The sequence below is a fragment of the Triturus cristatus genome, chromosome 10 (assembly GCF_964204655.1).
Source record: "Triturus cristatus chromosome 10, aTriCri1.1, whole genome shotgun sequence".
NCBI classification, from domain to species: Eukaryota; Metazoa; Chordata; class Amphibia; order Caudata; family Salamandridae; genus Triturus; species Triturus cristatus.
In genome coordinates this window covers 412,139,170-412,155,213 of record NC_140593.1, presented here as the reverse complement: position 1 = coordinate 412,155,213, position 16,044 = coordinate 412,139,170, and the positions used below count along the sequence as shown (strand labels likewise).

The window sequence follows — 16,044 nt, the reverse complement described above, 5'->3', positions numbered from 1 at the left end:
AGGTACAGAATTAAATTAACTTGAAATCCTGCTGGAAGCCATCCTCAGATGGAAAAAGCTGGTAACACAAAGGGCCTCCAAATTTGTTGGGGCAGTTGACCTAATCTTTAACTTTGTGGAGAAACTCAGCCAAAAACCTATAAAAGAATTAATTACATTGTATAAAAGCAAATGCCTCTCTGTGAGTACATATGATGCAGGTGTATGGGGTCACGTTGACCCAGGGACTCTGCAAATAATTGAAAATATATTTTTTAACAGGTTTTTAGCAACCCAAAGGAGTACCACACATTTTATTACCCATTCAGACACAGGCCTCTCTTATTTAGAGAAGTTGGTTGAAATCTTACCACTACTCCTATGGGTAAAGATATGGCATTCTCCTACAACAAAATTTTCCCGCTAAGGGGCTGATTCCAATGTGGTTAGGGATGGCTCCCACCCTCGGTCAGAGCCATCCTAACTGCATCAGACATGCCCGCTCGGATTCTATTCCTACAGAGCCATTCCGATGGGCTCAGTCGGAAAGGAATCCAACTCGGTTTTCCGGATGCCTTCCGACGGGCTCGGAGAGCCCGTCCGCCATCTGGAAACCGTGCAGTTATCCCCCGGCCAGCTCTTTCTGGCCGAGGTAGTCGGATGGCATTTTCCCACTACCTTTCTGTGCCGGCCTTCCCGACACAGAAAGGTATTGGGCAACTGTCTTTTGGGGCCCCATTAGTGCGAGGCCACCAAATGGCCCCTAAGGGGCACCTATGGTGCACCCTGTTGATCAGTGCACCCGGTGGCAGGCACCTAAGGTGCCTGCTACGGGGTGAAGGGATGAACTGCATCTCTGCACTTAATGATGCAAGCATGCATTCCGTCCGGAATGCATGCTCCCATTGTTAAGTATAGGATTGCGACCGAACAGGGTTTGGTCACATCCTACTTGCAGGTATTGGAACAGATGACAAGAGGCCATCCAACATCGAAATCAGCCCCTTAGTGTTAAGAGTATTGCCTAAAACAAAATTGTCCATCCCCTGGTTGGCCTATGGTAAGAAATCCTTTTTAGAACTTGGAATTCCAAATCTTTTTTTTACTGTCTAAGTGAAATAGACAACAACACCATGACAACAGTTAAAATCTTATTTCAAGAACACAGAAATGCCACCAGATATTCTAGACTGTTAAAAATGGGGTCGGCCCTTAGCCAATTGGCAATAACCACTGCATACGGGATAGAGCCCTAACTACTGTAGACAGCCAACCCTGAACAAAGATTCTATCAGACCCGTTTCAGACTTGGCGCAGCACGCTTTTTGGTGGGTTTCCATAGTGTGTAATTGGTTTCCCTTGCTGCCATGTTTTCTCGGTGACAATTTCTCACCACAATCTATCATTCATTTTCCCTTTTTTGTAGTTTTTATACAACAAGGGAAAAAATCTTATGCCCTTACTGCATGATTATTGTCAAACAATGTGCATGGAAGGTTTGCGAGTGTACGGCTTCTAGACATGCAGTTCATTTGTTCTGCTGTAATCAGATACATTAGTAAGGCACTCAGAATTAGGAAACAGCTATGGGCCTAATTACAATGTCGGGCAGAGTTTCCTCCGCCTGACATCGTTTCGGTCAAGGGACCGACCGATAGCCGGTTGGCGGTCCCGACCGACTAATTAGGATGCGACCAAACACTGTTCGGTCGCACTCCTGTACTTTACAATGGGAGCATGCCCCCATTGTAAAAATGTGAGGTGCAGTTTATCCCTGCCATAAGGTGCAGGGATCAACAACCGGAGGCCGTGCACCAAAGGGGGCCCTGCTGGTGGCCCCCAAAGTTGAGTTGCGACTGCCTTTCTGTGTCGGAAATGCCGGCACAGAAAGGCTGTCTCCACCCGACATCGTAATCACTCGGGCGGCAGGAACCGCCTTTGGGATTACTGAAAGCATTCTGTCTGGCGGATGGGCTCTCCAAGCCCGTCAGAAGCCAGTCGGAATAACCGGTTGCATTGCTTTCCGACTGACTCCATCATAATGGTCGGTTGGAAAGGAATCCGACTGGCTGATTACGATGAGGTCGGAACGGCTCCGACCGAATGTCGGAGCCGTTTCCAACCTTATCGTAATCATGCCCTAGATATTTAAGCCTAGTGTGTACCGTGATATCTGTTTAGGCCTAAATCTTGTTGTGTTGTCTATTTGCTTTATGCAAGAATATTCTTGGATGTATTTAAATGGCAATTCAGATCGTTTTTATACTGTAACTTATTTTACCCTCACTTGTCTTTATTATCTGTTTTATTGTAAATTGTTTTTATTTGATAACCTGTTTATTGCAATTTGCTGAATAAAAGTCTTTGATGATGAAGAACAACCATATTACCTGTTGTGCTACAAAAATATGATTCAAAATAAATGAAAAATGTACTAAAGCAACACAAAGAAAACTCTGTGTGTGTTACAGGTTCCCATGTGATTCCTCAACCTCTTATGGAATCGGAAAGTAGGTGTTTGCTTATGGAGTTCACACCACAGAAATGTACAGTGAACAATCCTGCAATATAATTTAATCACTGGTTTCCTAAAGTCAATATGCTTGTTTCTTTTGAAAGAAAAACTAGAGGTGAGGAATATTGTGGATATGGGTGCATGAAAATCAATATTGTTTTTGGATCGTGTTATGGTCAGGCCCTGCAAAAAATTGTATCAGGAATGACTTTAGGCATTTTAAGATGTACCATTTTTGTCTATCTTACCATTATTATATTTAGACCTGCACTGTAGGTACAGTAAACCAAGTTTTGGATATATAGGGGGGCGATCTTGATAGAAAGCTCTATATTTGTGCAGGGATTCCACAAATCAGAAAGCACGGCTCTGGCTTAATAATTATTTATAGAGTGTTTGGAAGCGAATGCCAATACTGTTGGGTCTGACAAGTTAATTTAATGCATTTTTTTTTAAAGGTGACATATTGTTGAAATTTAAATCTTTTATGTTCATTAAAATGAGTTTTAATTTTGTATTGTATTTTCAAATTTGGGTGTGGGTGTTTGTGAGAATTTAAAAAATCCACACAAAAAACTCTTCACACTGGTGGGATTTAACATAATGGACATACTAAAATAAAAGAAAAAATGGGAAATGGCCATCATATGTAACATTCCATATGCCAACAAATAGAAAGACCACATCTACAGCTTCCTGTTTTTTTCCCTGCTACTTCAAGTACTAGAAAGGAAATACAGAAAGGGGCACCTGGTCCTGGAGCATAAGAGACTATACAAGACTTATTGAGATTCTCATGAGAGAACAGCTTTCTCAAATTTAAATAGATACTTTCAAATTTCCCCTACAAACATGTAAAAAGAGAGAAAGATATGAGTCGCCATGCCAGCCTTCTTGGAACAAAACGACTAACTAAAGACATCATATGAACATTCCTCCCCAGAATTCTAGCCCTTTGAGTCTCTGACCCATGCATGCCCCTGTTCCTAGTTTCCATTCAATTATCTTGTAACATCAATGCAATTTTCTTCGGGTCAATTTTCTAAAGCTACATGTATTTGTGGAAGGAGGCACAACAGCCCATGCGCAGAGTCTCTCTTCTACATCATATTTCCTTTCCTTTCTTTTTGATGCAGTTTTGACTTTCTCTTTTCTAATGCAGATCTTAGAAGAACTATTATATTTGACGCCATGTTGTGAACCTCTTTTTGAAGGTGATCGAAAACTCTAAACACTTGAAGTACAAATGATCTGGTCTACAATATAGTTAAAATAAAGTTGGGATATTCATTAGTAATTACAATAGTGTCTGAAAAAATAACTCTGGAAAGCTGCGCTTACCTTTACAAGGTGCTGCATTCTTTCTTCATTGTGTTCCATGTTGCGTAAACTTGGAGGTACGTACCAGAAGCAGACATTGGTATGCTGTGGCTAAAAATAAATTAAAAAATACCAAATTACTGAAATGTGAGCAACATTTGTACTGGATATCCCTCAATAGAATCTTTTGTAGACTGTGCATATATTCAGATGCTGAGGTTGATTGCGTTTATATTTTCTCAGTAAATATATATTTTATTTAAGCACCAGCAGACAGGTGCCACCAGCAACCATCATTTCCTATGTATTTTCATATTGAATAGTGCCCACTGCATAATTAAATTGCATCTAGTTACTTGCAAGAACCAGATGAGGTGTTGAGGGTGGTATAACAGCTGACATTTGGACTAGCCATCTTTTTAGTCTTTTCTGAAGGCAACAAGGTTGTTTGAGTTGTAGGTGTGCTGTCAAAGGTTGTTCCACAGGTGAGGAACAGCCACTAAGAATCTCCATGTCACTTTAAATCTTGCCATTTCTTTTCAGACAATAGTGAGGTATAAATTATTTGAACAGAGGGGTATGGAGGGCATTTAACTTTTAATCACTCAACTTAAAGCACTATCAGATACCATTTCCTTATGTATGGGCATTGCAGACACCATTCTGAAACAGTGAACATCTTTTCCCTCTGACATTAAGCAATTTGTTCAAGTGGACTTACCCTGCTCCCCACGATTCACTGTACAAAGTGGCATCTCACAAGGATCCAAACTTGCTGGTCTACTAGTTGTTCTATACATACACTCTCTAGGAGCACTACTTAGCCAGCAGGACATTCAACCTCAGCATTAAATATTGTTGGACAGTGACAACCCTAAGCTCATTTCATGCTAGGATACTGCCAAACATGAATGCTTCCCATTTACATTAATCTCAGTGGAAACCAACTAAAACTGAATTTATCCTCATTAATGATGACAGACTGTACAAAACCATGTCCAGGCCTGGCTAAACAGCATGAACATGGAGTGCTTTTCGTTCAACCCCTGAACCCACCTAAAATCCAATCGTTTTTTTTTTGCACGGGTTTGATAATGTCCTTCTTCTGGGAAGTAGGCAGGGTATCAGTTCAAAGGGAGCATTGATGACATCTTTCCAGAAATGGATGAGAGAGTGACTAATCTGTTGCAGTCAAGTACATAGCAGGGAGGTTTTGTGGAGGAGATTATTTCCTTCAGCATTTCAAATGTGATATGTCTACAGTACGTCCAGCTGTTCAAATCTTCCTTAGAGTCAGTGCTAATGATATTGTAGTCTGGAATAGTTGCTTTAGTGGAAATGACACCTTAAATACTTTTTGGAAAGAAGTTTGTCTTTTCATCAGCCTTTTTAGAGTAGCATTGCTAGGGATCTAGAACTGCAGGCCTATGCTTAGAAGTAAGGTTCAGTAGAGAAAAAGGTTGTGTAGATGGGGAAGGGCAACTGAAATCATTGAAATCAGGGTAAACAGAATATACTGCATGAAGATAATATGGGTATTGCTTACAGAGCATGCTTCAATAATCACTAGAGACAAGTTAAGTGCGTATTAGCGGTTATTAAGTCCTTGCTAAACCAAAGACTAAGTAACACATTTAGTAAAACATTACTTTGAAGGTACATGTTTAGGAGCAAGTAATTGGTAAAACATAATCTAGGTATTGATTTAGAGCTAAAACTCTGGGTACACATGTGCATATTATTAGAAATATACTTTCACCGGCAGCTCCTAAGTACAAGCCCCAGCCTCACCTGCAGCATCGAGGGGGCGTCAATGTTCTTTCCGTGCCAGGAGCCGAATAAAGCAGGTCCTTGTCCCCGCAGCGTGGAAGACTTTCACCGGTGGCTCCTGACTACAAGCCCCAGCCTCACCTAAAGCATCAAGGGGCCGCCAACACTTTTCTGCATCAGTAGGTGCAGAAAGCAGCCTCCTTGTCCTGGCAGCGCGAGACGCGCGATGCTTGTCTGAGACCATCAGAGCCCGTAAGAGGCTGGGTCACCCTCTTTGCCCGAGGCAAGTCATCAAGGACTATGGGTAAGAAAAAGGTTAGTGGCATCGCCATAAACAATCAAGGAGAAGCGGGGGTCGACCTCTATAGCTAATTACTTGTCTACTGCTACGACTGTGATTAATAAGGAGATTGAATCTGCGTCTCCTTTTACCCCTAAGGAGCGGACTCCAAATTGTCAGTTAATGAACCAGTGGGCAGCCCTTCAGTGGGAACAGGGCGTCGTACAAACAAATGTAATGCTAACTTGACGAATTGCTCTGTCCTCAAAGGTGATTTGGAAATAACCACAGCGCCCCTGGAGTATCAACCCCAGCCTCATGCCAGGATAAATTCACATCTGGATGGCATTGAACCCCCAAACAAAAGTAAGAAAGTTGGCCCGCACCTGGTGTACGCTTCAAATACTACTGGGAAGAAGCACATTGAGCTTGCTAGGCCTGCTAATATGGTGGGGGTCTTTGAAAATAAGGGGCAATCCGGGTTGTTAGCAGGGCTAACGGTAAACGGAAGTGCAGGAAAAGACCAGGGAGATGTCTGTGACCTGGAGGGTGTCCTTGAGAGATTATTGTACCCTCTGGCCATGGCATTGAAGATTGTTGACAAAACGCTGAAAGAGCTCCTTGCCCATGCTAAAGCCAAGTCACCCCAAGTAACGGGACGGAAAGAGGGATATTTCTTGCCCTGTAGGAACTGAGCCACCAATTATAATAGAGCCAAGAGATGACCCAGGGAAAAGGGTGTGTTCACAGGCTAATTTTGCAAGACAAGCCTCAGCAGTACACTCCTCTACAATGAGCCATGCACAGCGATCTGGCAGAAGACCCATTCCCTCAACAGCCTCTAAACCTGGTCTGCTAAATAGTTCCAAAAGCAGTAACTTTCAGGCTCTACAACTTTCCGCAGAGTACACCCCATATGAGGTTGTTCTAAAAAATGTCCCGCCTCTGGATCCATCCCTAAAGGAATTGCACAACCAATTAAAAAACAAGGTGATCTACTGGTTTCGCAAAACCCTCAGATGCACTAGTGGTGATGTGCTTTCAAATGGCATAATTGCTGTATGGAGGGTTCACTGGCTGGGTAACTCATGGAAGGTGGAAACCAGTGATTGCGTTGTAGTTAAATTTCACGACCCACACTTTGTGGAGTTATTCTTGGATAGACTTGGAAATCACTAAGAACTCTTTCAAAGAATTCAACCGGTCCCACAGTTTTTTTTTTTTAACAGCCCAGAACAAGTCTCAGGAACCACCTACAATGCAGAAGTACCTTTCTTATCCCCAAATACAACCGATTTGCTGCCTTGGAAGAGGTTGATTGACTGCCAAGGGGGTTGCAAATGTGTCCAGAGATGATTTATCCTGGGGCAGTATGGGCTCTACTGAATTGTTTAGTTGCTGTCTTGATGTGGGTAAGACAAGTCGCTTCCCTAGCTTGCTACCTATTCATCTGGACCATCCGCCTAATCCATTGCCAAAAGGACAAGCTGTCCTTGGTCGATCTTGCAAGAAAGCAGTCAAGCCAGCAGAATTAGTTGGCAATGAGGTCATTCCTTCTGAACTTACCTTTTGGGAACATTGAGGGCATCAATAGTAAATTGACAGATAGTAATTGGGTATCACTAATGTTTACACAGTAGACCGTCTGTCTCCAAGAAACCTGGCCACCCTTGTGTGCCGATATAAATGGCTTTCTTTCCGTCTCTTCGTGTGCAATGCCAACTCCTGCTAGACATTACAGTGGTGGCCTTCTAACTCTTATAAGTACCAAACTGGTGGTTAAAGTGGTGAAGACCTGTTTGGACTCTCCCTTTTTTCAAATAATAGTTCTAGCTATGATTGGCTGCCCCTAATCATACTTATTAATATCTATCACAGCAACTTTGTTAGAAATAATGTCCAAATTGTGGATTCTCATGCATGTAGTTAAATGAGATGTTATTATTATTTAAAGATGACTACATAATATTGTGGGGGTGACTTGAATCTCAGGCTCTGCTATATTGTGGACGCTCATGTGTGTGGGCTAGCCGATAGTGATTTCTCCAATTGTTAGCATTTTCAACATAACCCATGTGGAGATAAGCTGAGCAGGCTGCTAAAGACCCATTTCCTTATTTTGGCTACTGATCAAACAGCAAATCTTACCCCACATCAGGTGACAAATATAGGGAGGGGTAAATGTTCAATAATTAATTTTGTCACTGTATCAAAGGCGTGGCATTGACAGTGTTTTAAGTCACCATAACCCACTGGTGCTGAGTCTCCTAGGACACTCATGGACAGGATGGATTGCCCAGTCAAATACACTAGAAATTGGGGTGTGCAGAGGAAATGGAGGGACATTGGCTCTGGGGACTTTTCCATACAACGTGTGGGAAATCACAGGTCACAGTTTGAACTCTGCTTCAGTGATAATCCTGACCCGGGTCTAGTTTTGGGTGCCTTCTCTGAGATCTGTGAAATGGCTAAGGAACAATTAGCAACATCTAGGAGTCATTATCCACAGAGAACTGTCAAATGGTTTGATAAAGCGTGCTCACAGGCTCACTGTAGCCTCTTGCACACTCTGAAATGCTCGCCAAGGGTCCCAGTGGAGGTAAGAAAGTGCAGGATGCTCTACAAAGAAGCCATCAAGCAAAGGAAAGGGGAGAGTAGAGCGGAGGCATGGGAGTAGCTGGGAAGTACTTCCATGAAGAAGGATGCAACTCAGTTCTTGAAGGTAGTTAATGTCACTTTCTTTGCATTTAACCCTATTTTCGGAACAGAGGCATTTATCCCTGAACAAGTCAGTGTTGACTATTTTACTAAGCTATATGAGTGTAACAAATTATTACCCCCTGAACATAGCTTCACCACTAATGCAGGTGGCAAGATAAATACAGATGATTTTAATCATTACACTGAGGGACGTAACTTCGGCGATTAACAGGTGTCCATCGAATAAAGCTTTGGGAGCAGATTGGGTGCCAGTTGATCTCTTTAAGAACAACCTGTCTTTCTGGGCCCCTATTTTGGTGGATGTGCTTAGGAACGCAATAAGTGTTGCTCTGCCTGTCTCCTGATCTAGAGCTACAGGCCCTGATACACAAGAAAGGGGACAGAAGTGACCCACATTGTTATCGCCCTATATTGTTGATCGATGCCACAGCCAAGATCTTGAGCAGAGTTCTACTAGACCAATTTTAAGGCTAGGCAAACAATAATTGAATTCTAACAGCTGCCCAGTATGCCTTCATACAGGGAGTAGGAAAGTCAGACCAATGTTTGAATCTGCACTTGTTGGTCGATAAGTATGTGATCGTCAAGGAGGGTTGTCTCTTCTTGGCGTTCATGGATTTAAGTGCAGCATTCAACAATGTTGTAAGGGGTAAGCTGTGTGCTATGCCGTTAAAGAGGGGTGCAACCCAAAAATTGTAAACCTTCTTTTACAATTGCACGCTGACTTAGAAAGTAAAATAAGGTATAGACCTAATGGGGAATGTTCCCCATACATAAAAATCAGAAAGGGTGTCAGGCAAGGTTGTGTCCTAGCTCCCTTTCTTTTTAGCTTCTACATTAATGGTATAGCGATTACCTGACTGAAGCCGCAGCTGACCCACCGAGGCTAGGGACACGACAAGTGCCAGTTCTCATGTATGTGGATGACTATGTAATCATGGCTCGAACGGGGATGGACTTTCAGAAACTCCTAGATAGTTTTGAGCATATATGTCCAACCTAGGCCTCTCCACAGATAAAGCCATATCCAATGCCATGGTGTGTGGTTGTCTGGGAAACAGGCTAGCTCCCTCCCGTATTGGTGATACTTCTCGCAAACGTGTTTCCACTTTTTCTTACTTGGGGCTACCTTTTGACAGCAGCAGTACGTGGGTCCACCTGAAGACTGTTAGGGTTACGCAGTTCAAGCAGGCATCAGAGTCCTTATGTAAATTTGCCTCCAGATTAGGCTCTATGTTCCTAGAAGCTCCCATTACTATTTATAAAGCTAGATCCATATCTATTGCTACTTATGGCACTGGTGCCTGAGGGTACACTGACTGCTCGTCATTACAGATTAATGAGAACAAATTTCAAAGAAAGCTGCTTTGCACCCTGGTAGTATACATTTCATTATAGCCCATGAAGAACTAAGACTGCAGTATCTTGGAGTCAGAGTAAGGATGGCTCCAACTTTGGTGCCGATCACGATCCTGTAAAAACCGGGTACGAACCGTGGGACGGAGCATATTCTCCGTCCAACGCGTACCCGGTCGTAAAAATATACAAACATGGAAGTACGATTCGCACGGAAATACCATTTCCGTACGAATCGCACAAAACCCCGACCGACGAAAATAAACATACAAATGTGATCCGGGAAATCGCCGACGTGACGTCGGGACGCACGCAACCTGCCATTCACGAACCAGGAATTACGATTCGCACCGATGTCATCCCGCACAGAGAATATTTTACGGCAGCCAAAAACTGCTGGGAAATCAGGACGAAGCGAACAAGGAGTACCTGCACGCGACGGACAGACATGGACCCGAACCTACGTGTCATCCCGGCCCTCATAGCAGTCGACCTCCTCTACAGGTTACGACGCAGACGCCGCAGAAGGTCAGAACAACAAAAGGAGGGGGGAAAGGGGGGGGGGCAGGACCAGGGGCAGGCCACAAAACCCCCACCCAAGTCACACAGCACACATGCCCTGGACATACCTGACTCCCAGGCCCTGGTCACTACGAGGGGGTGGGGGCATGTCCAGCAAAGCCAGCGTCCACCACAACGGGAGTGCTTGACGACGCGAACCGGCAACACAACAATACAGGTACGTCCCGTACCCACACCTTAAGAGCGTGGGTACGAGTCGTACCCCGCCCACAACGTCACCCCAACAATGGCGGGACAGCTGTACCCACGTGGCAAAGGCCTGGGTACGTCCCGCACAAGCATTCCATAGCGTGGGTACGGATATGTACAGACCGTACCCCCACCCCCGTATGCATGGAGCGTACCCCCACCCCAACAGTGTAAGTACGACCCGTACCCTCACCCGTATATGCATGGAGCGTACCCCCACCCCAACCGTGTATGTACGACCCGTACCCTCACCCGCGTACGTATGGAGCATACCCCCACCCCAACCGTGTATGTACGGACCGTACCCCCACCCCAACCGTGTATGTACGACCCGTACCCTCACCCGCGTACGTATGGAGCGTACCCCCCACCCCAACAGTGTAAGTACGACCCGTACCCTCACCCGTGTACGTATGGAGCGTACCCCCCACCCCAACAGTGTAAGTACGACCCGTACCCTCACCCGCGTACGTATGGAGCGTATCCTCCACCCCAACAGTGTAAGTACGACCCGTACCCTCACCCGCGAATGCATGGAGCGTACCAGCACCCCAACCGTGTATGTACGACCCGTACCCTCACCCGCGTACGTATGGAGCGTACCCCCCACCCCAACCGTGTATGTATGGACCGTACCCCCACCCCAACAGTGTAAGTACGACCCGTACCCTCACCCGCGTATGCATGGAGCGTACCCCCATGCCAACAGTGTACGTACGGACCGTACCCCCACCTCGTATGCATGGAGCGAACCCACACCCGTGTATGTTCTAAGCGTACATATCCTGAAATAGGAGGGTTGGGTGCAGAGTCCTCCCAGCAGTGCCCAGACACAGGAGGGGTGTGTGCAGAGTCCTCCCAGCAGTGCCCAGTCACAAGAGGGGTGGGTGCAGAGTCCTCCCAGCAGTGCCCAGGCACAGGAGAGGTGTGTGCAGAGTCCTCCCAGCAGTGCCCAGTCACAAGAGGGGTGGGTGCAGAGTCCTCCCAGCAGTGCCCAGACACAGGAGGGGTGGGTGCAGAGTCCTCCCAGCAGTGCCCAGACACAGGAGGGGTGGGTGCAGAGTCCTCCCAGCAGTGTCCAGACACAGGAGGGGTGGGTGCAGAGTCCTCCCAGAAGTGCCCAGACACAGGAGGGGTGGGTGCCTAACACTCCCAGCAGTGCCCAGACACAGGAGGGGTGGGTGCAGAGTCCTCCCAGCAGTGCCCAGTCACAAGAGGGGTGGGTGCAGAGTCCTCTCAGCAGTGCCCAGACACAGGAGGGGTGTGTGCAGAGTCCTCCCAGCAGTGCCCAGACACAGGAGGGGTGGGTGCCTATCACTCCCAGTAGTGCCCTGACACAGGAGGGGTGGGTGCAGAGTCCTCCCAGCAGTGCCCAGTCACAAGAGGGGTGGGTGCAGAGTCCTCCCAGCAGTGCCCAGACACAGGAGGGGTGTGTGCAGAGTCCTCCCAGCAGTGCCCAGACACAGGAGGGGTGGGTGCCTAACACTCCCAGCAGTGCCCAGACACAGGAGGGGTGGGTGCAGAGTCCTCCCAGCAGTGCCCAGACACAGGAGGGGTGGGTGCAGAGTCCTCCCAGCAGTGCCCAGACACAGGAGGGGTGGGTGCAGAGTCCTCCCAGCAGTGCCCAGACACAGGAGGGGTGGGTGCCTAACACTCCCAGCAGTGCCCAGACACAGGAGGGGTGGGTGCAGAGTCCTCCCAGCAGTGCCCAGTCACAAGAGGGGTGGGTGCAGAGTCCTCCCAGCAGTGCCCAGACACAGGAGGGGTGTGTGCAGAGTCCTCCCAGCAGTGCCCAGACACAGGAGGGGTGGGTGCAGAGTCCTCCCAGCAGTGCCCAGACACAGGAGGGGTGGGTGCAGAGTCCTCCCAGCAGTGCCCAGACATAGGAGGGGTGGGTGCCTATCACTCCCAGCAGTGCCCAGAAATAGGAGGGGTGGGTGCAGAGTCCTCCCAGCAGTGCCCAGTCACAAGAGGGGTGGGTGCAGAGTCCTCCCAGCAGTGCCCAGACACAGGAGGAGTGTGTGCAGAGTCCTCCCAGCAGTGCCCAGACACAGGAGGGGTGGGTGCCTAACACTCCCAGCAGTGCCCAGACACAGGAGGGGTGGGTGCAGAGTCCTCCCAGCAGTGCCCAGACACAGGAGGGGTGGGTGCCTAACACTCCCAGCAGTGCCCAGACACAGGAGGGGTGGGTGCAGAGTCCTCCCAACAGTGCCCAGTCACAAGATGGGTGGGTGCAGAGTCCTCCCAGCAGTGCCCAGACACAGGAGGGGTGGGTGCCTAACACTCCCAGCAGTGCCCAGACACAGGAGGGGTGGGTGCCTAACACTCCCAGCAGTGCCCAGACACAGGAGGGGTGGGTGCAGAGTCCTCCCAGCAGTGCCCAGTCACAAGAGGGGTGGGTGCCTAACACTCCCAGCAGTGCCCAGACACAGGAGGGGTGGGTGCCTAACACTCCCAGCAGTGCCCAGACACAGGAGGGGTGGGTGCCTAACACTCCCAGCAGTGCCCAGACACAGGAGGGGTGGGTGCCTAACACTCCCAGCAGTGCCCAGACACAGGAGGGGTGGGTGCCTAACACTCCCAGCAGTGCCCAGACACAGGAGGGGTGGGTGCAGAGTCCTCCCAGCAGTGCCCAGTCACAAGAGGGGTGGGTGCAGAGTCCTCCCAGCAGTGCCCAGACACAGGAGGGTAGGTGCCTAACACTCTAAGCAGTGCCCAGACACAGGAGGGGTGGGTGCAGAGTCCTCCCAGCAGTGCCCAGTCACAAGAGGGGTGGGTGCAGAGTCCTCCCAGCAGTGCCCAGACACAGGAGGGGTGGGTGCCTAACACTCCCAGCAGTGCCCAGACACAGGAGGGGTGGGTGCAGAGTCCTCCCAGCAGTGCCCAGTCACAAGAGGGGTGGGTGCAGAGTCCTCCCAGCAGTGCCCAGACACAGGAGGGGTGGGTGCAGAATCCTCCTAGCAGTGCCCAGACATAGGAGGTGTGGGTGCCTATCACTCCCAGCAGTGCCCAGAAATAGGAGGGGTGGGTGCAGAGTCCTCCCAGCAGTGCCCAGTCACAAGAGGGGTGGGTGCAGAGTCCTCCCAGCAGTGCCCAGACACAGGAGGGGTGGATGCAGAGTCCTCCCAGCAGTGCCCAGTCACAAGAGGGGTGGGTGCAGAGTCCTCCCAGCAGTGCCCAGACACAGTAGGGGTGGGTGCAGAGTCCTCCCAGCAGTGCCCAGATATAGGAGGGGTGGGTGCCTATCACTCCCAGCAGTGCCCAGAAATAGGAGGGGTGGGTGCAGAGTCCTCCCAGCAGTGCCCAGACACAGGAGGGGTGGGTGCCTAACACTCCCAGCTGTGCCCAGACACAGGAGGGGTGGGTGCCTAACACTCCCAGCAGTGCCCAGACACAGGAGGGGTGGGTGCCTAACACTCCCAGCAGTGCCCAGACACAGGAGGGGTGGGTGCAGAGTCCTCCCAGCAGTGCCCAGTCACAAGAGGGGTGGGTGCAGAGTCCTCCCAGCAGTGCCCAGACACAGGAGGGGTGTGTGCAGAGTCCTCCCAGCAGTGCCCAGACACAGGAGGGGTGGGTGCAGAGTCCTCCCAGCAGTGCCCAGACACAGGAGGGGTGGGTGCAGAGTCCTCCCAGCAGTGCCCAGACACAGGAGGGGCGGGTGCCTAACACTCCCAGCAGTGCCCAGACACAGGAGGGGTGGGTGCAGAGTCCTCCCAGCAGTGCCCAGTCACAAGAGGGGTGGGTGCAGAGTCCTCCCAGCAGTGGCCAGACACAGGAGGGGTGTGTGCAGAGTCCTCCCAGCAGTGCCCAGACACAGGAGGGGTGGGTGCAGAGTCCTCCCAGCAGTGCCCAGACATAGGAGGGGTGGGTGCCTATCACTCCCAGCAGTGCCCAGAAATAGGAGGGGTGGGTGCAGAGTCCTCCCAGCAGTGCCCAGTCACAAGAGGGGTGGGTGCAGAGTCCTCCCAGCAGTGCCCAGACACAGGAGGGGTGTGTGCAGAGTCCTCCCAGCAGTGCCCAGACACAGGAGGGGTGGGTGTCTAACACTCCCAGCAGTGCCCAGACACAGGAGGGGTGGGTGCAGAGTCCTCCCAGCAGTGCCCAGACACAGGAGGGGTGGGTGCCTAACACTCCCAGCAGTGCCCAGACACAGGAGGGGTGGGTGCAGAGTCCTCCCAACAGTGCCCAGTCACAAGATGGGTGGGTGCAGAGTCCTCCCAGCAGTGCCCAGACACAGGAGGGGTGGGTGCCTAACACTCCCAGCAGTGCCCAGACACAGGAGGGGTGGGTGCCTAACACTCCCAGCAGTGCCCAGACACAGGAGGGGTGGGTGCAGAGTCCTCCCAGCAGTGCCCAGTCACAAGAGGGGTGGGTGCCTAACACTCCCAGCAGTGCCCAACACTCCCAGCAGTGCCCAGACACAGGAGGGGTGGGTGCCTAACACTCCCAGCAGTGCCCAGACACAGGAGGGGTGGGTGCAGAGTCCTCCCAGCAGTGCCCAGTCACAAGAGGGGTGGGTGCAGAGTCCTCCCAGCAGTGCCCAGACACAGGAGGGGTAGGTACCTAACACTCCCAGCAGTGCCCAGACACAGGAGGGGTGGGTGCAGAGTCCTCCCAGCAGTGCCCAGTCACAAGAGGGGTGGGTGCAGAGTCCTCCCAGCAGTGCCCAGACACAGGAGGGGTGGGTGCCTAACACTCCCAGCAGTGCTCAGACACAGGAGGGGTGGGTGCAGAGTCCTCCCAGCAGTGCCCAGTCACAAGAGGGGTGGGTGCAGAGTCCTCCCAGCAGTGCCCAGACACAGGAGGGGTGGGTGCGGAATCCTCCCAGCAGTGCCCAGACATAGGAGGTGTGGGTGCCTATCACTCCCAGCAGTGCCCAGAAATAGGAGGGGTGGGTGCAGAGTCCTCCCAGCAGTGCCCAGTCACAAGAGGGGTGGGTGCAGAGTCCTCCCAGCAGTGCCCAGACACAGGAGGGGTGGGTGCAGAGTCCTCCCAGCAGTGCCCAGACACAGGAGGGGTGGATGCAGAGTCCTCCCAGCAGTGCCCAGACACAGGAGGGGTGGGTGCAGAGTCCTCCCAGCAGTGCCCAGATATAGGAGGGGTGGGTGCCTATCACTCCCAGCAGTGCCCAGAAATAGGAGGGGTGGGTGCAGAGTCCTCCCAGCAGTGCCCAGTCACAAGAGGGGTGTGTGCAGAGTCCTCCCAGCAGTGCCCAGACACAGGAGGGGTGGGTGCCTAACACTCCCAGCAGTGCCCAGACACAGGAGGGGTGGGTGCCTAACACTCCCAGCAGTGCCCAGACACAGGAGGGGTGGGTGCCTAACACTCCCAG

The 16,044-nt window shown here is 50.1% G+C and overlaps 1 protein-coding gene across 1 annotated transcript in view; it reads right to left on the bottom strand.

Annotated features, from left to right (window-relative positions):
- GAD2 (glutamate decarboxylase 2) overlaps positions 1-16,044 on the bottom strand; it is a 498,210-nt gene that overhangs the window by 51,715 nt on the left and 430,451 nt on the right. Inside the window, exon 15 of the mRNA XM_085631697.1 lies at positions 3,836-3,925. Coding sequence (XP_085487823.1) covers positions 3,836-3,925 — 90 coding nt within the window. The remainder of the gene's footprint in view (positions 1-3,835; positions 3,926-16,044) is intronic.